This window comes from Mastigoproctus giganteus, chromosome 5 (assembly GCF_048544385.1).
Source record: "Mastigoproctus giganteus isolate SK-2022 chromosome 5, ASM4854438v1, whole genome shotgun sequence".
Taxonomy (NCBI): domain Eukaryota; kingdom Metazoa; phylum Arthropoda; class Arachnida; order Uropygi; family Thelyphonidae; genus Mastigoproctus; species Mastigoproctus giganteus.
In genome coordinates, this window is record NC_143579.1 from 24,685,605 (window position 1) to 24,706,381 (window position 20,777).

The 20,777-nt window shown below is 35.3% G+C and overlaps 1 protein-coding gene across 2 annotated transcripts in view; it reads left to right on the forward strand.

Annotated features, from left to right (window-relative positions):
• The window catches only part of Smg5 (Smg5 nonsense mediated mRNA decay factor), a 241,817-nt gene that overhangs the window by 149,608 nt on the left and 71,432 nt on the right, over positions 1 to 20,777 (forward strand). For both annotated transcript variants that reach the window (XM_090373113.1, XM_090373114.1), the window contains 3 exons: positions 2,228 to 2,374; positions 12,230 to 12,368; positions 20,339 to 20,420. In XM_090373113.1, the coding sequence (XP_090229239.1) occupies positions 2,228 to 2,374; positions 12,230 to 12,368; positions 20,339 to 20,420 (368 nt within the window). The remainder of the gene's footprint in view (positions 1 to 2,227; positions 2,375 to 12,229; positions 12,369 to 20,338; positions 20,421 to 20,777) is intronic.

The following is a 20,777-nucleotide window of genomic DNA, read 5'->3' on the forward strand; positions in this document are numbered from 1 at the left end:
ATAACCGGAATCGACTATAATTTATTGTAATTTTTCCTTTTTGTGGATCTGCGATCTCATTGTGAATTTTTTTTTAAAAAAAAGGATAGTGTATGCTATTTTTGGAATATTAAATTTTAGGAATATTATATATTTTAAGGCAGAAGAATTTCTCTTACCTGGGGTTTTCTTCGGGAACAGCTGCATCTGGGTGAGGTGTAATTCGGAACGTGTTGAAAATGCATATATATGGAAGGGAGACAAAGAAAAAAGCAAGCTTTTATCCTAAATCCTTGCATGGGGAGTAATTATAGGTATAAAGGGAAATGATGTCCTTCAAAGCAGCATGAATACGTGTCATGGGCCATCTTTTATAGCCTGGGCACGTTCCATTGCCGTATTTCAAAAGCGTGGGGGATGTAGAGTAGTCGAAAGGGGGAGAAGTAGGGTAGAGGGAAAAATTTTCCCACCTCACCGTATTACACCTATATTTGGGGAGGGGTTTTCAACACATTCTGAATTACACCTCACCCGGATGCAGCTATTCCTAAAGAAAACCCCAGGTAAAAGAAATTCTTCTGCCTTAAAATATTTAATATTCCAAAAATAGCCTACATTATTCTTTTTTTAAAAAAAAATCCACAAAGCTTATTTTAAATCCATAATGAGATCGCAGATCCACTAGAAGGAAAAATTACAATAAATTATTAGCATTTGTCCGATTTTATGAAAATTACCGGATCTCGACTACTCAAGTTGTCTGTCCAACTGCTAATAAAGTTTTGAGACTTTAGGACCCCCATGTGTTTTTACACTATGTCCCATAGAGCACTTGTGGGACACTATGGAAAGGCAGATCAGGCATCTGGATGCACCAATCACCTCCATACCTGCATTGCTGACCGCATTACACACAGCTTGTTTGACCATATCTTCCGAATGCTTCAGACATCTTGTTGAATCAATGCCACGTCAGATAACTGCTGTACTGGGGGCAAAAGGAGGACATACGAAGTATTAGGTAGGTGGTCATAATTCAGTGATCACTCAGTGTATATCCACCCTGTGTTGTGCTCTTTTGCAATCCTTTATGAATCTGAGATAATGAGGATCAGCCATGCTTATAACTATCTAACCCCTGTTTTCTGTTGAGTTTTGTCTTTGTTATCGTGTATTATGGAAACACTTATTTACTTCCCCCAGCTGCATATCAATCAGATCTCTGCTCCAAATACTTGGTACATGTGTGTCTGGAGAATTCCAGCACTACCCCGATGCTTCCTCTAGCTCAATCCCTGGTTACAGGCCTCCATAAGTTCATTACTGATATGTGAATCCCCTCTAGCTGTGGCTTATGTATATCAATCCAAAAGATAAAAACCATACTTATCCAACTTTTTTCCATGGCACCTTCTCTACATTCATAGAAGTGGCCACAACAAATTTACTTTAGATTGGCTAATGCCCAGTATTTCTATGTGGCCCTGTCTTCCAATAGATTTTTGAAAAAAATTTAGAAAAATTTTGAATAAATTGATAATTATGAATTACAATTAATAAAGACAATATGTTTTTGGCCTACCACTTTCAGACCTTCCCCCTGCAGCTTAGAATGAAGAAGCAGACTTGTATAGTGCCTTTTACCCCTGGAAGACTCATTTTATAATATGAAATATGATGCTTAAATAAAGCTTTTATTTTTGAATGTGTTCTGATATATTCTTTTTAAATTCCTTTCATTATTAACAAATAAAAAGTACAAAGTTTTTATATCAATAATACAAAGTTATATCCAACAATAAAAAAAAATGTATTGAAACTTTATATGTATTGATAAAGTATATTATTGTTGTATGGTTTTTACAAAGTTAGTTTTTATAGTTTTTTATAGTTAATTCTTATAGTATTTACAAAAAATTTGAAATTAAAATTTATTTTAAATCAGTATAAGTAAAGTAATTTTTGCTAACTTTATATTTATTTCTTTTGATTAGCATTGCTAGTTTTCTTTAGAGCTGTATAGTTTAATATCTTCTTTTAATATCTAGATAATTTAATTGCCAGCTGTAATAATATCAGTGCTTCATATTAAAACTTCTCCCACAGAGAACAAACAAACATTACAGTACTGAATTATACCCCCTTTGTTATTTTATATTATTCCTATGTGAAAGTGTAGCTGTTGACTTTCATTTTTTTATATCTGTTTTCATCTTAAATTAAATTGATTTTTATTTTATCATTTTAGTGATGCAGGACTAAAGAAGAAAAAGAACTCTAATGTGTCACTTAAAAGGCTACAAAATGGAAATATCATGAAGAATAACTTTATTGAAAAATACAAGCCAGAAATTAAAGAAAAGCTGGAAAACAATGGTGGAGAATATTTTAAAAAGTATGCATCACTGTTTTTGTTCTCTGTTTTGTAAATGAATACAACTTTATTTGTTTTGGGGAAAGACTGTGTGTATGTGAAAAGTTTTTCACACACAGTACATTTTTCTTTAGAGTTGTATATTTTAGTGTGTTATTTTACTGTGTAGTCTGAATAAATTTAAGAATAATTGGACAAGTTATTAAAGATTAGAGGAGATAGACAGATGATGGGGTTTTTTTTTTTTTTTTTTTGCTGATGCTGTATAAACTTGTTTCCTCCCTTCATTTGCTACTATTAATACTGTTTCAGAAAATTTGTTAAGTGATTACATTTAGTATTAAAACTGTGTGATATTTTCGTATCAGAGAAAAATGCATAAGTGGGAAGAGAAGAATATTATTAAATTTTAATTTAAAATATACAGATTCAGAGGGTCTTAAATTCAGATGTTAATTTTTTTTATTACAGATGATTTTTTTTTTTTTTTTTATGTTGCACCGCATTCCAAAAATTCTTTCAAAACTGAGAATGAAGACCAAATGCATCTCATTTTTGAACTACAACTGTAAAAGATAACATACCTGTTGATTATCATAGTGAAGCACCAGAAAATGTCATCCCAGGTGGATTTTCCTGAGTCTGCTGCTTGGGGGTCATCAGGAGACTGGAGGAAGGACAGGCATAATGCCAAGTTGCAGCATTAAGAAATTCATCAGCAGGTTCTGGGATTGGTTCCAAGAAACATTAGCATTAGCATTAGTAGAGGCATTTGATGCAAGAAAGCAAGCTTATGCAGCATCAGCCAAAAAAAAAAAAAAAAACACTTCCACTTCACCCCTCTGTTCGTTCAAAATATCTGCCCAGCTGAGCCTTAAACTTATTTAGGCTATCAACTTCCACGACAAGGGATGGAAGTTTGTTCCACCAACCAACCACCCGCTGGCTAAAGGCAAATTTCCGCACGTCTATCCTACATCTGTCTTTCCTCAATTTGAATTTATGCTCTCTCAGGTGATTATTCTGAGCGAGAGGAAGAATCCCATCAGCATTGAGCATGCTCAAACCATTCAAGGCTTTATACACCTCTATCAGATCACTTCGCTGGTGCCTAGTCTCCAGACACTGTAATTTGCAAAACTTAAGCCTTTCTTCATAAGAGCACCCCTTTGTTCCATTCACTAATCTTGTTGCCCTTCTCTGTACTCGTTCCAGCAGCTCTACATCCTTCTTGAAATGAGGCCTCCAGACCTGTATACAGTACTCTAGGTGTGGCCTGACCATTGTCTTATACAAGGGAATAATCACCTCCTTATCCCTGCTAGAAAAATTCCTATATATCATTGACAATACACCATGAGCTACTCTTGCAGCCCATCTGCACTGCTCAGAGAACTTCATATCTGCCTGCACAACCACCCCCAAGTCCCTTTCATTCTCTACCACTGTCAGTGTAGTACCACAGAGTTGATACGTTGCTCTGGGGTTGCTGTTTCCCATGTGTAGTACTTTACATTTGTCAATGTTAAACTTCATTTGCCACCTCTCAGCCCATCTGCTCAACCTTTCCAGATCCTGTTGCAGCAGCATAGTGTCAGTAGTGTCCTTGACAACCCTGCCTACCTTTGTATCGTCTGCAAACTTCGACATTAAGCTTGATATACTCTCATCAGTATCATTTATGAATACAGAAAACAATAATGGACCCAACACTGAGCCCTGAGGGACTCCACTAATAACATTAGTCCACGACGAGCAGTGTCCATTGATTACCACTCTCTGTCTTCTCCCCCTCAGCCACCCCTTTATCCACAGCAGCAATTTGCCTCCAATGCCACACTGCTCCAAACTCAGACCATTCATAGAAATCCAGGTCAGAGTCATAGGCTGGTCAGGGTTATAGGGAATGGGGTGGGGTAGTATTAGTCCGTATAATCGTACAGATCATGATTAGAAACAAGATGAGATCCAGTGGCCCGTGAACATTCCATGTTGGTGCTGTAGTTAGGGAGTTTGTTTGGACAGACAACAATGCTCAATCCCATAGAGCATAGCTTGTAAGAACACATTAAAATAAAAAAAAATGAATTGTGACTTGTCTGGACTGTCTAGTGAACTTAATCACAGTGCATTCACAACAGTTCATCAGTGCTTTGATTTTATTTATGTGCCATAGGTGCGAAACACATCTGGTGGTTGCTGGGAACCATGCACCACACTAATGTCATTGTTCGTGTGTATACCATCTACAGTGATGACAGAAGCTTATAGTATCTCACAAGCTTTGAACATTTTCAATATGCACTGATTTGGAACTTAACTTCAACTATATTATGAGGTACATGTGTCATCATATTTACACAAATATCAATTGTACATGCTGTGAGTTCCTAATTATTTTTACCCCCCACCACCACAGCTGCAAAATATTGAAATTTTACTGTATATTTTGTTTCATAATCATAGAAACAAAATATTATTAGTAGTCTTTATATACATGAGGGTGTTGAAATAACAGACATGTTCATTATATGGATATAATGGAAAATATGCTATTTTATTGCTAGTGACATTTGCATGCTTAATTAAATTTTGGCATAATCTGGAATTGATATATATACACAGACTGATTTCAACTTGGTGTGCGTGCTGCAACCACAAACAAGTTAGGAACGCAGGGAAGATTAAGCACCTAAAATTCTGGGGGGGGGGGTTGTTTTTTTCTAAGCACAGTTGCTGATAACTGATGAGGTGATAAGATTGCTTAGCTTTACATACACACATTCATGATAAAAACCCTCAAAGGTGAAACCATCACTTTCTGGGAACAGCAATGAAAGTCAAACATAATACAGTGGATTCCGGTTAATCGGGGCAGCCGTTTATTTGGGGCAAATCTTAAACAACAGAACCCAATCTAGAAAATAGCCAGGGTTTACTTCACTTAATTGGGACAAAATGCAGTTTAATTGGGGCAAGAGATCACAGCACCGAAGATTACCCTACGATTGTCTCCGACAGTACCACGTAGTTCGGTCGGATTTCTGGAGGTCACAACCATAAAACAATAAAAACAATTAGCAGTCACCTGTTTATTGGGCTTTTGTGTTAGTGAAATCTATCATAAACTGATAGTAAACTCGATCTTATTGAATTTGCGATAATACTGACAGCTGGAATTCTGTTGGTGATTATGGTAAAATGTGTTTACACTTCTATGGAATCTTCAATCATATAAAAAAAAATTTTCAGAATCTTTTCATCATTCCTATTTTTAAAGCTTCGTAATTTGTAACTCCATTCTCACTTGCACATATCGTTTTACTAGCAATTTGTGTGTGCCATGTTCTTTGTTATTGATTGCTTATCTTTTTACTGTTTTAAATTTTAACCCCGACCCACAAATGACAGTGAACAGAAATGTCAACTAGTTTGGTTAGTATGTACACATTATTACAGTACATATTAATTCTTCCGATTATCACGTATATTCTTCCGAATTTCACGTATCATTTAATTTTTTAAATGGTAAGGTAATAAAGGGTAAATTTGTACTTAATATATCTTTACTTTTATAGCCTGTGGATAATATTCCTCCTATTTTTGCTAATTAGAATCGCTGTTTAATTGAATTAAAATTCAATTCTCAAACGTGATCACAATGACCAGCGCTTATTACACATCGTATAGTGAACGGTACTTTACAATGGTGACTCCGTCGTAACGTGATTTGATTGTACAGTGAACCAGTTGTAGAGGGGTAGAAGCATTGTATTTTTAACTATTTACGTGAAACTTCGGATAATTGGGGCAGCCACTTAATCGGGCCAAAATGCACTAGTCCCGATGTGTCCCAAATAACCGGAATCGACTGTACATACATTTAGCAACCATATGTAATTGTTATGAAAGAAAAGGCTCTGAATGTTAGAGGGAGATGGAAATATATTTCCCATATATTGTAGGTAACAAAATGTTCTGGGTTCAGCATTAGCTCAAAGATGTACTGAGAATAATAATTACAGAACAACCTAGTGCAAACAATTTGAAGTTGAGTGCGAAAATTAGCTTGTATGTGGTCCTTGTTGAATATTATATGTATGCTGTGTAAAAATTTAAGGGATTTATATCTCAATATCAGTGCATGATTGGTGTGTTTGGAAAATAAATCTGGTATGTAATGTAGTAGCTGTTGACATTGTACAGTCTAGTATAATTCATAACTGCACTGTAATACACCAACCATATAAATTAAACTTTATTAAAATAGAAATAATATGATAAGACCAGATCAAATTAAAATGATAAAATAAAATACACTGATTGTACAATAAAATCAGTAAAATAATAAAATATAAAGAATAGCAATTAAGCTATACGGAATAAAAGCGATAAAAACAACCGTAGCTTTCAGAGGCGACTGCCTCCTTCATCAATAGTAAGGCAACTTATCATATTCAAGTCACAGCAGATCTCAGAAAATGCGGGTAAGAAGGTTTTGGATAAATATGTTCGGAAAGCAGAACATGGACGAAGAGAGCCATTGCCACCATATACATTCCCTACTATCCAGACTTAACTGAGCAAATCGCCAGAATATTACGTGCTTGCCAGACATGCTGTGTGCAACTGCCCGGGCAGAGATTGCACACACTTGTGGTGAAGGTTAAAGATCCCGTACCCATGGAAGATTCAAGTGGGATCATATATGAGATTAAATGCCTGAATTGTGGGGAGTGTTATGTTGGTGAGACAAAACGGCATTTCAAAGTTCGTATCAGGGAGCATATTAACGCAATAAAGGCCACAGGTTATGGGAATCTGCTGTAGCCGAACATTTTTGGGAGCAGAACCACCAAATTTCACCTGGCGATGCTGTCATAGTCAATTGTTCACATGGATATTGGAAACGCAAATGGCTCGAGAGTTTGCGGATTTGTTCTTCTGAGCATAACACCATTAATAGAGGCAGGAATCCATATTCATCCTCTCTTTGAAACCATAATTGTTGGAAGGGGTGAATGGTTCCGCCTGACACTCTCCCAAGCCTTTTCCATGCATGCGTGGAGGATGCTGCCCATACTCTTATGATAATACTTGCTGCAAGCCGTGATCCTGCAAGTATTTAATGATGTACCGTGACAAGTTAAGTCCTACTGTTGATAAAGGAGGCAGTCGCCTCTGAAAGCTATGTTGTTTTTATTGCTTCTATTCCATATAGTGTTGTGCTGTTGTTTGGTTTTTAGGAGCATTATCAACTAAGGCCATATTGCTCCGGGATATGCGGTGATCATTCCCTGACTTTTCCGCATCCTCCGTATTTGGTGGTGACGGGCTCAAACCCAGGTCTAATCAAGAAGCGTATGCTACGCACTGCTGCTCCTTCCCACCTGGCTACGGAGGCGCCTTCCATATAGTGTAATTGCTATTCTTTATATTTTATTATTATTTTACTGCTTTTATTGTACAATCAGTGGTGTATTTTAATTTGATCCAGTCTTATAATATTATTTCTTTTTAATATAAAGTTTCATTTATACGGTTGGTGTATTACATTGTAATTATTATGAATCAGAACTTTCCTAACCCCAGAGGCCTATTTGAAGAATCAGTCTATTATAACTAGATATAAAGTGTCACATTAGGTCTGCCCCCGAAAACTAACTCTTGCCTGTTGTAATATGTCCATAAATTGTATGTATTCTCTGGTTGATTTGCCTGTTTTGCTGAACAAAAATCAGAGTTTCTGGGGCTGAACTGTCTATCCATGCCTAGACTGACTTACTCAACCATAGAAGGAAAAAACCCCATAAAAGTTCCTCACATCATTAATGGGATTTGAACCTGCGCATTTTCTACCAGTATAGGGAGGATGGTGATAGTATAACTAGATATAGAAGTGATTAAAAACTGACTGTATGTAAGTAATTTATCTGTGAAATAGAAATATGATTAGCATAGCAAACTACAGTTGACTTTCAGAATAACTGCACCTTCAGCGGTTCAAGATGCCATTATTTTGATTTTTTCGTTATGTAGAAAGTTTTATTTTTAATATGTTTAATGCAGAAATATTGAGAATAAATAAGAAATAGAGATTAAGAATGCAATTTTATTAACTGCACATAAAAAATATAAACATGTTGAAGATCCAATGTTATATTCTGTCATTAATACACTCCTACTTATGCCCGTGCTATTTTCTATTATTACATCAAGTTTGTCACTAAGCTTTAATGTTATTCTTCTTTTTTTTCTGTATCCTTCTTTTCCTGTATGAGGTTTATTAACTTTTGGAGCATAGTGAGGGGTTTTTAATTTAAAATAAATGTAAAACAGCACTATAATCTGTGATATCAGTATACAGAATTCACTTCAAAAATGGCAAATTTAAACAAATAAAGTAGTCACGTTACTTGCTCTTTTCTTTTTTTGGCACTGCAAGAAATCTGAGCTGTATATAAACATCCGATCTCAATGTGCTGTTATTTCTACAGTCTACTGTATAAAATGTATAGCATGTGCCACATTCATGCTTTTTAGTTTAATTCCATTGTAAATTTATATTTTATAGTACAGTTAAGTTCTGTGTTAATTTCCTTAATGCAAAGTGGTGTTGATCATTAATCATTTTAGTATTTAGTAATAATTCTTGTCTTATGCCTCCTGAATTTTTTTAATGTAAGCATATGTTATTTGGAATGGATATCACTGAGGACTTTAGGCAAAACACATTGTTATAAAACTGAAGTAAATTTAGAACAAAAGCTTTGGGCTTATAAAAGAAAACTAAGTTTTTGCTGCTAAATGCCTTAATTTCATATCAGGAAAAGTCACCAAGGGTTGCTTTATTCTTATACACTTCAAATAAAAAGCAGTACTACCTAAGAAGTATGCTGCTGTTATTTGAAATGCTTGCCGTTACCAAAGAGCTGTGATCTTTCCTGAGTTGTTAGATCTTTTAAGACATTGTTATATAATTTGATCATGCTTAATTTAAAGTTTGCATTTTCCAGTCCCTGGCATTTCAACTTAATGAGGTTTTGTTGTATTTGTTTGTTATGAATTTCTAGATTTAAAATATATTTTACATGCTTAATTAAGTTTCAGCATAACTCTTCTTGAAAACACACTAAAGTAAAAAATAATAATTTTGCACTTGTAAAGAGTGATATAAATTTTTTTCCTAAATTTTATGAAATTTAATTACAGTAAACCCCCGCTATTCGCAGGGGTTACGTTCCTGAGAAATGTCGCGAATACTGAGTTATTGCTCCCATAGTAATAAAGGGGTTCCGTTCCAAAGTATGAAATATATAAGAAAAACTAGTCTAAAATTTTGTCTATATAGTATTATTATGTACCTTCATAATATGACTATGTACATAGACAGTACATAGTGAAATGCAAGCATATGGCATCGAAATGAAAATAAGAAACAATTTAATATTAAATGTAATATTTATTAGAAATTTCAAACCAGCGCCTTTGCTAGCAAAAAAACTTATCCCGCCAGTGCTATCACCAGTTTCGCTAAAGTGTTGATGAAGGAGTTTTGCCTTTTCACGAATGATGAGTGAACTTAACAGAATTTTATTTTGAGTTCGGTCTTCTATCCACAGATTTAAAGCTTTTTCCATTTTTTTTTTCTAATTTAACATCACGAGTTACAGAGCAAATTTTTGAAGCAATTAGCGCGTTTTCACGGACACTACGGCGGATTTTTTCTTCCGATTTTTGGATTGATCGTACCGTTGACTCATTGATTTTATAATGTTTTGCCACTGAAGAGAGACACTTTCACCATTAGAAATTTTATCTGATAACTCAATTTTATTTGCTAATGTCATCACCTTCATTGCTATTTTCACATTTCTCTTGTTATTCGTAGCCATATTTTTGTAGGGGTTAGAAAGAACTTGTCCACAATAAAGTCACTTTCCTTCCGTTAAAAAACTCGAAAAGGTCTGTTTTACACTGCAAAACGGTAGATTTGTCATTTTTGTAAGCATATCAATTTATAAATTGATAATGGCTGCAGTTTACCTTTTACTGAAAAAATATTGCGCATCAAGGGAAAAAAATAAACGAAAGATAAAAAAAAATGATAATAAAATCAATTTATAAGCATATAAATTAAAAGCAAATGACGAAACCTTGCATGGCAAGCGCATAACACATACCGAACAAGGATTAGCGAGAAACATCCACGCTCGCGATTTTGTCAACTATCTCCCCCCACCCACTGAGCGCTGTTTTGACCGGCAAAGATAATTTTAGCCACGCTCATGTTTTTTTATGGCGGAAAATATTCATGGCGCTTTAAAATTCACATTTTTTTTAGGTATCATTTTATATTAAATCGGCGACCGCAAATACAGATACCGCGAATAGCGGGGGTTTACTGTACTTTCATTTTTTAATCAGTAATAATAAATCACATTTTTTATGCATTTGCTTTTTACCATGTATAGAAGAGTGCCATCTGCATATTAACTAGTTAAAAATAACATAGCTAGAGCTTTTCGACAAAATTTATGTAGCAGTATTTGTGAGAGATCTAATATTTATGTAGTATTAAAAAGATAATGGAAATGTGTTAGCAGCATTTGACATTAGCATTAGTAGAGGCATACAATGCAAGAAAGCAAGTTTAAGCAGCATCAGCCAAAAAAAAAAAAAAAAAAACTCCCATTTTACCCCCCTCCATTCGTTCCAAATGCCTGTCCAGCTCAGCCTTAAATTTATTTAGACAATCAACTACTACAACAAAAGATGGAAGTCTGTTCCACCAATCAATTACCCGCTGGCTAAAGGCAAATTTCTCACATCTATTCTACAACTGCCTTTCCTCAATTTGAATCTATGCCCCCCCTCAGGTTCTTAATCTGAGCAAGAAGAAGAATCCCATCAGCATTCAGCTTGCTCAACCCATTCAAGGCCTTATACATCTCAATCAGATCACCTTGCAGGTGCCTACTCTCCAGGCACTGCAATTTGCAGAACTTAAGCTTTTCTTGGTAAGAGCACCCCTTTGTTCCCCTCACCAATCTTGTTGCCCATATTTGTACTCATTTTAGCAACTCTACATCCTTCCTAAAATTAGGCCTACAGACCTGTACACGGTACTCTAGGTGTGGCCTGACCATTGCCTTGTATAACCGAATAACCCCCCCCCCCCCCCAGCCAAATTTGCCTTTAGCCAGCGGGTGGTTAATTGCTGGAACAAACTTCCATCTGTCGTTGTGGAAGTTGATAGGTTGAATAAATTTAAGGAGGAACTGGACAGGCATTTGGAGGGAATGGTGTTTTTTTTTTTTTTTTTTGGCTGATGCTGCATAAGCTCATACACTTGCTTTCTTGCATCACATGCCACTACTACTACTACTGCTATCTCTAGTCCATGGGAACCTCCCCTAAGTCCAAGGAAGCTCTCATAATTATGGCTAAGGGTTTGCTGCCTCCTTTAATATAACTGGATAGATCCCATCCACTCAGGCACCTTCCTTATATTTAACTTCAACAATTTCTCCTCCACTTTGCTCTCAGTTATTACAAAATCACTTAGGTCACTGTTAGTTTGATAAACTTCTGTCATTCTCCTCATTGAATAACTCCTCGTGTGAATGTAGATGCAAAATACTCATTCAGTTTATCAGTTCTTATATGAAGCATATTGTTTATATGCTTCATATAAGAAGCATATAAATAATATGCTTCTTATATGAAGACCTTGCTTAGGTAAGAGGAAATTCATATATCTGAATTTAAAAAATGGTTATTAATCAATTGATCAGACATGATTTTGTATATGATTTAATTTAACTTATAAAAACAATACAGTTTTAAACAACATAATTTTCTTTCTCTTATCAGAGTGCTTTCACATCAGGAAATCAGTCTTTCCCCTTCAGAATTATTAGAAGCATTATCTAAAGTGAAACTTCTCTGCTCTATAAAAGTTTTAGCAGACTGGATGAAAACTCATGTTGAAATATTATCTGCCTGTGCTGAGGTGAGCGTTTCTTTTTTATTATTATATGGTTAAATTTTCATTTGGGGATGCAGATGTGAGGGAAATCCTAACTAAGCCACACAAAATTAAGTTTGAATAGACTTTATTGTGTAAAATAAAGTTACAGATAACTTGTGAATAAGCTTTACTCCTCACTACAGTTTATTTTCTTAAAGGTGATATCTATAAATTCCTGGTTTAGAATTTTGTGATTGAATTCATTTATTGTTAATTAATTAATATTAATTTTAAGTTTTAAGAGACTGAAAAAAGATGAGCAGAAACTGCACTGTCAAAAACTAAGAGGATTCACAGTCCAAAACCTCTTACAACGGCTCCCTTTGATAATTTCTGAGAACTTAAATTTATATCTGAATTTTAAAAATTATCACATTTCTTGTCTTTGGGAACTACTACATGAGAAAATGACTATAGTTATAAACACACATACTTACCATCACCATCACATGCACTCACTCTTATTTGCTTTTAAAATGTAAAAATTAGATTTGACATTGGAAGACTGAAAGGGTTCTAGTAATAAATGTTGTTGGCCATGAACATATGATTTATTTAAACCAAATGTTAAGTTAATTTATGCAGCAAACTCTACAGTCAGATAGCCTGTATATTTCTTATATTTCTGTTCATTGCATTTCATACCATGCAGAATAAAAGATGACTCAGTATGAATAAAATATTTTGTCAAAATATCTCATAAATTGAGAGCCTAACCTCCACTTTTCTCATAGGCTCTTAAGTTCACCATTTGTTAATTTGCAGTTCATGGGCAATCCTCAGTATCATAATCCTGGTGAATGGAGAAGTTCCACTAGAACCTGAACTGGTGGAGGACTTGATCCATATCTCACTGGAAATGGATAGTAAGTGCATACCGTATTGCATGGGAAACTTTCGATTGTTGGTCCACACCATTCTATCATTCCATGGAGTTTCTTATTTTTAACCACACTGCTAGTGTTTTACTGTTGGCTACATGCCATTTAGACCACTGAAACAGGTGTGCTGGAACAATCTTGCTGTGATACCTAGCATCATACCAAGGTTGCACACCCCTTTCAAAATCCACTCAACTCCACCACATGTTTTGTTGAGCTCTAGATTTAAATCCTGCTAGTGACTGGTGGATTTTGAAGGCCTCTCAGTGAGAGCTGTAGTTATCTTAGACAGAGGAGGATGAGGGTTCCTTCCTTGGGTTTTTCCATTGTTTTCAGCCCAGGAAACATACATAAGATACATATATGTCCTGTCTACTGTTACCGGAGGAATGGTGTCAAGAAACTTCTAACCAACAACTAGTGATTGATGAACTCTACCTCATTAAGTGTAGCTAGATATGCCTATTTAGAGATTGCTGTCATGTGGACTTGTCATATATAGCTCTGGAACACTGCTTTATTCAGAGTGTGATTGATTTCATATTTTAGTGGTGGGAAAGTGTGCATGTACACAACTACTAACAAGGAGCATTGCTATTTATCTGAGAGTTATTCTTAGTATTTAACAAATTGAAAAGATCTTTGCTTTATAAATGGTTTGCACAATTAAAATTAGATAAATACCACTGCATAATTAAAATTACACATGCTGCCAAAGAAAACTGATAAAATCTGAGGCTCTCAATATGTATGGTTAAATCATATAGTTTCATAATGAGCTTTACAATTACAGCAGAGAGCACGCTGAACAGTCTGGTCATTTGATAAATAGTTACCGTCTGATTACATGAACTTTGCTACATTGGGCAAGTGGTTTGCATGGCTCCAATATTTATCACACCAGATCAGCCAACTCAAAGATTCAAGGTGTGGATATTAAATAATGAGAATGTTGCAGTAAAATAAATATAATGAATTATTTTGTACCTTACAAGTATTTCTCCTTCGAAATAATTTCCTTGAGCTTGCACACACTGTTACATACATTTCTTCCAACCACAAAAACATTTCTGGAACTCATCTTCTGTAAGCCCTTTTAGCACTTTGGTCCTAAATGTCTTCGGTGGACTTAGAGAAGTTGAAGCTGTTTGTGCAAGGCAAGGTTTTTCAAACTGGAAGGTAAAATGCAATGTGCTATTATCAGCAAAACTATGGATAAAATTTCTGGTCATTGGCAGAAGGTCATTAATATATACAACAGGAAAAGAGTGGAAGAAATAACAACCTTGGGTAACACCAGCATTTGTGGAGAAGTTAGAAGACAGAGAGCCATCTACCATCACCCGCATTAAGCAGTCAGAGAGAAAACTGGATACCCAATTAAAAAACAGTTGGAAAACCATAAGATGGAAGCTTATTTAGAAGGCCTTTATGCTAGACACAATCAATAACCTTTGAAATGTCAAAAGCAGCTGCTTGAGTTTAGCCAAACTTTTCCATTAAATTTTTCCCTAGATGAACGCCAGAGCTTGCACTTGGTCATCACGCAACACAGCGGCAGCCCCCAAGGCAGAATGCACTGGTCCCACAGGAACTAATAGTTGTTGGTGACTCTATTATAGGGAAATGGGGAACATGCTTTGTAAAAAGGATAGGTGGAACAGGACCAGGGTATGTCTGCCAGGGGCAAAGGTTGATGACGTAGAGCGGATATCATCTTTTAAAGGCACAAAAGGTGATATAGTTGTATACGTTGGCACTAGCGATATTAAGAGTAGGAAACCGGCAGAATTACTTAACAAGTACAGGTCACTGTTGAAAAAAAGCTGGGAATTAGGGTTGAATTTGAAGGTTTCTGCAATTCTGGCCAGACACGATAGAAGGGAGTATATGATGAGAGCCTTGTTGATCAATTCGGCCCTAGAAAGATTGTGCAAGGCTCAAGGGATAGAATTTTTTTCAGCCTGGACTGTACTTGTTAACAGGAGAGACTGCTTCTACAGGGATGGGATACACTTAAATAGAAAGGGTGCAAGAATATTTGCTGATGCTATCGAGACAGTGTTAGGTGGGTTGAAAAACTGATGGCTTGGGGGGATACAAGGACTAATAGTTTAACAGTAGCCGCAGGCAGAGGTGAAGGTGATTCTTGCACAACTTCTATTAGAATAAGTAGTGACCTAGAGCAAGGGGTGTTGGGGGTTTCAGGGACGGATGGCAGTCATCGTGAAATAGGTGGGTATATGGGATGTGTTAGGGTAACTAGGAATAGCAATAGGAGCATGTATGCTTACATGTATACCAATGCTAGAAGTATAGTAAATAAATTTGAAGTGTTGATCAAGACATCAAAGGTGGATATTGTTGGGATAGCAGAGACGTGGTGTCACACAGATATAAGGAATGCAGAACTGGAATTTGGGGAATACAATGTGTACAGAAAGGATAGACAGGATAGAAAGGGAGGAGGTGTTATGCTGTTAATTAAGAAAAACATAAAATCAAAAGAAGTGCACCCAGTTGATATAGATGAACAGTGCACTGGTGAGTCAGTTTGGTGTGACATAAGCACTGCAAAAATAAGAGTAGGAGTGTATTTTAGGCCTAATGACTCGAATGAGTACAATGAACAATTGTACAGAGAAATAGTGGGCTAGTAAATTGGAATGTCTTGTAATCAGGTCACAAAAGAGGTTAGGCAGGCGAAGGCAGATTACGAGAAATCCTTGGCAAAAGATGCTAAGAAAAACAGCAAGGATTTCTTTACTTATATAAACTCTAAAAGGAAGGGGATGAATCTGATTGGTCCACTTGACATCAATGGTTCGACTGCTGATGATCCTGCTCAGATATCAAACAAACTGAATGAGTATTTTGCATCTACATTCACACGTGAGGAATTATTAAGGTTTGAAAATGGCAGAAGGTTATCGAATTGTAGCAGGATACTTACTGATTTTGTAATAACTGAGAGCAAAGTGGAGGAGAAATTGTTGAAGTTAAACATAAGAAAAGCACCTGGAGTGGATGGTGCTTTTCGTTGTGGAAGTTGATATGTTGAATAAATTTAATGAGGAACTGGACAGGCATTTGGAGGGAATGGTGTGATTTTTTTTTTTTTTTTTTTTTTTGGCTGATGCTGCATAATCTCGTACACTTGCTTTCTTCCTTTAATATAACTGGAGGCGGCAAAGCAACTAAGCAAACCCTTATCCATAATTATAAGAGCATCCGTGGACTCTGGGGAGGTTCCCACGGACTGGAGTTGTGCAAATGTATCCCCAATTCACAAAGGGGGGTCGAAGGGTGACACGAGTAATTACAGACCAGTTAGTTTAACTTCTGTTCCGGGTAAAATAATGGAGTCAATGGTTAAAGATGCATTGCAGGATCATCTTGACAAGACTGCAGCATGAGTTTGTTAAGGGAAAGTCTTGTCTGACAAATTTGATAGGATATTATGATGTGGTTACAAAGGAACTGGATGCAAAAAATAATTTTGATATCATATATTTGGATTTCAGGAAAGCTTTTGACACTGTTGCACATGGAAGACTATTGTACAAATTGGAGCAGAATGGTGTTAAGGGTAAGTTGCTGCAATGGATAAAAGGATGGTTACGTGGGAGAAGACAGAGGGTGGTAATCAATGGGTGCTGCTCTTCGTGGACTAATGTTATTAGTGGAGTCCCACAGGGTTCGGTGTTGGGTCCACTGTTGTTTTGTATATTTATCAATGATATTGATAAAGGTATATCAGGCTTAACGTCGAAGTTTGCAGATGATACAAAGGTTGGCAGGGTTGTTAATGACAGCAATAGCAGTGTGCTACTGCAACAGGATCTAGATAATTTGGGCAGATGGGCTAAGAAGTGGCAACTGAAGTTTAACCTTGACAAATGCGAAGCACTGCATATGGGTAGAAGTAACCCCACAGAAACGTACCAACTGTGTGGTACTACACTTAAGGTGGTAGAAAATGAAAAAGATCTGGAGTAATTGTGCAGTCAGATATGAAGTTTTCTGAGCAATGCAGACAGGCTGCCAGGGCAGGTCATGGGGTTTTGTCAATGATATATAGGAATTTTGCTAGCAGGGAAAAGGAGGTGATTGTGCCTCTGTATAAGGCAATGGTCAGGCCACGCCTTGAGTACTGCGTAGGTACTCAAGGCGTGGCCTGACCAGATTGGTGAGGGGAATGAAGGGATCCTCTTACCAAGAGAGGCTTAAGTTCTGCAAATTGCAGTGGCTGGAGACTAGGCACCTGTGTGGTGATCTGATTGAGGTGTATAAGGCCTTGAATGGGTTGAGCACGCTGAATTCTGATGGGATCCTTCCACTTGTTCAGATTACGAACCTAAGGGGGCATAAATTCAAATTAAGAAAGGACAGATGTAGAATAGATGTGCAGAAATTTGCCTTTAGCCAGCGGGTGGTTAATTGCTGGAACAAACTTCCATTTGTCGTTGTGGAAGTTGATAGGTTGAATAAATTTAATGAGGAACTGGACATGCATTTGGAGGGAATGGTGTGATTTTTTTTTTTTTTTTTTTTTTTTGGCTGATGCTGCATAATCTCGTACACTTGCTTTCTTGCATCACATGCCACTACTACTACTACTGTGATTTTAGCAAGAATAGAGCAACTGTTGCATCCCTCAACAGCTGAGGGCAGAATGTAATTCCTACGTTACTTGAAAGAAACCTTAAAATTAGACTTATAAATGGAAAGAGTGTAGAGAAGATCATATGTACTAGTAATACTCTGTCTCTGACATGCTTGTCAGGATGCAAAATTGGAGTATGCTATCAGTGCATGCAGTTTCTTAACCATCCAGGAAATTTGTGAAGTCATGAAAAAAAAAATTTTTTTTTTTTTTTAAATAGTACATAATCTGAAAAGCAGATAATCCACATATAGATAATCTTTAGATTACTATGTAAAGCTTACAATATTTGAAATTCTGTATTTTGATTTTTGCATGTATGTATTGGTAAACATTTTATCATTCATATTTTGTACTCATAACATGTAAGGTTGTTCTCTGTTCAGCCTTTTATAATCTTAGTAGGATTAATTCCACATTTATTTTTGATTAATCTAAAATAATTTACTCACTTTTTACCCATTCCTGCTAATAATTTTCCAAACTTTGTTTAAGTTTTTTAAAATTATCTATCCACTTTTACAGTTCTAGGTAGAAATTTATTCCAAACAACAATTACTCTTTGATTAAATTCAAATTTCCATATTTCTATTCTGCAACCATCCTTTTTTCAATTTAAATTTATGTCCCATTGCCTGTATCATCTGAGGAAGAGTAAAGATGCGATTAGCATTTAGTTTACATGATCCTTTTAAAAACTTACATATTTCCATTAGGTCACCACTCAGATGCCTAGTTTCCAGAGATTGTACTTTACAGAACTCTGATCTTGGTAACTATTCTTTTGGGCTGCTAATCTTGTTGGTCGTCTCTGCTTCCTTTCCAATAGATCTATGTCCTTCCTAAAATGAGGCTTCCAAACTTCATTTAACATCTCGTAGTTGGTACAAACCCCTTAGTGGCTTCTGTGATTATCTCTCCATGAACGAACACTTCCCATTTGGCATTTGCACTTTTTAAGAACATTAGTTAGTCTCATTGAAAAGAGTTTAAAGAAGTCTGGGCTCATTATAATCACCTTTGCAAAAACAGAATCCATGTCTTTTACCCTCGTCAATAGTTATTTCTGAGTTAATCCCAAGATAAATACAAAGTTCCAAAAATAAAAATAAAAAAAAATTCATATTTTGCCTTCTTACTTAATAGAACTACTCTTTTAATACTTAAGAGTTACTCTTTTAATACTTCTGTATCTCTCATTGTTAGGTAAATTCATATACTTGACTGTAGTTTTAACAACCATCTGGCAGTGAAAATAAGAAAATACTTCACAAATGAAAATGCAATGTGCTGCAATTGAGTAACATCCAGAGAAGAGTACTCACAACAGCTACAAATAACGTTATTTAAATAGCAAATGCCACTATTATGTGCTTATCAAAGACCTAATAATTCACTTTATAATTATTATTAAAAACATAAACTTAGCATGTCTAGTGTTACTTGTAGGTTTAAATAAAAAATGTGTATATATATATATATATATATATATATATATATATATGAACTATAAAGACAAATTACAGGAACATTTGCAAATGTGTCATTTAAAGGATTGAACAACTGTAAAAACGTAGGAAAGTTATTTTCTTTGGTGTACAGTTCCTTCTTTCATTTTCAGGATATAATAATAAGGGTGAACAGCAAAACTCATCACAACTTCATATTTAAAATTAATCCTATTCGTGTAGCACTATTCTTGAATACCACACTTTTACCATGGTAACACTGTATGATATGCTAGTACAACAATAAAACAGTAGTAGTACATTATTCCATCTACTTTATCAATATTTATATGTGTTACATAAAATTTAGGAAATACTACAATATTAATTATGCACAGACAGAATCATACAAAAGAAAGTATTCAAGGATTATACTTATCCTGTTTCTCTTTAGAGTTCCCCACTATTTCTTAAATGCTTTGTGATGTGATTCATGGTGGCAACAGTTGACATCTTGTGAACACATCATTTTATAAATATTATTTAGGTAATTGCAAAAATAAACAAATCTCCATAAATAAGATACTTAAAACTATTCCTTTATTACATGTTACAATAATTTGTTAAGCAAAAAGATATCACAAAAAAACGTACTGAATTTAAGAGCTAGCTAATGCCACCACAGATACAGCCTTGTATTTGCAACATTATGCTGTACTGATAAAACAGAATGTAAAATTCTTGCCTTAAATAAAAATATGCTTCCTTGATTGATGGAAGTTTTACTATAAGTAAGTCATCAAAGTCATTCTTATTTTAATACAGTAGGTATCAGGATTTTTTTTTTTTTTAATTAATTTTAAAGTTTGGTATACTGCTCTTAGTTTATGTATTTTTTAATTATTTTTTATATTTTTTGTTGAAAACATTAAAATGTTTGAATGTCCTGGTTTTCAGAGCTCAAGGTTTTTGTGGTCAAGAGTGGTAGAACTTTTGAATGTACTTATGAAGATAGAATCGAAAATACTAAGTAGTAGTGGTATGTATAAAGTGAAAACTCCTATTTTCATATTTGTTGTTAAACAAACTAGTAAGTTTAAGGAATATATATTGAATATTAATAATCATCTGTACTTATATGTTGATGATTTGCCTGAATTAGGATAAAATGAAAATAATGTGAACTCGTAAATTAGGATACAAAACGTTTAGTAGTCACTATCCTTGCAAAAAAATTTGGTTTGACTGTGAAATACACTAATATTTTGGCCTATAAAGGTGATCAGCAGTTAGCCCATGATTCATTTCAAATGTGTACGCTGAAAAACAGTTCAGTTTCCGAGGGAAAATGATAGTTTGGGTGTCATATGGGAAATCAAAGGAGGTTAGGCAGGCA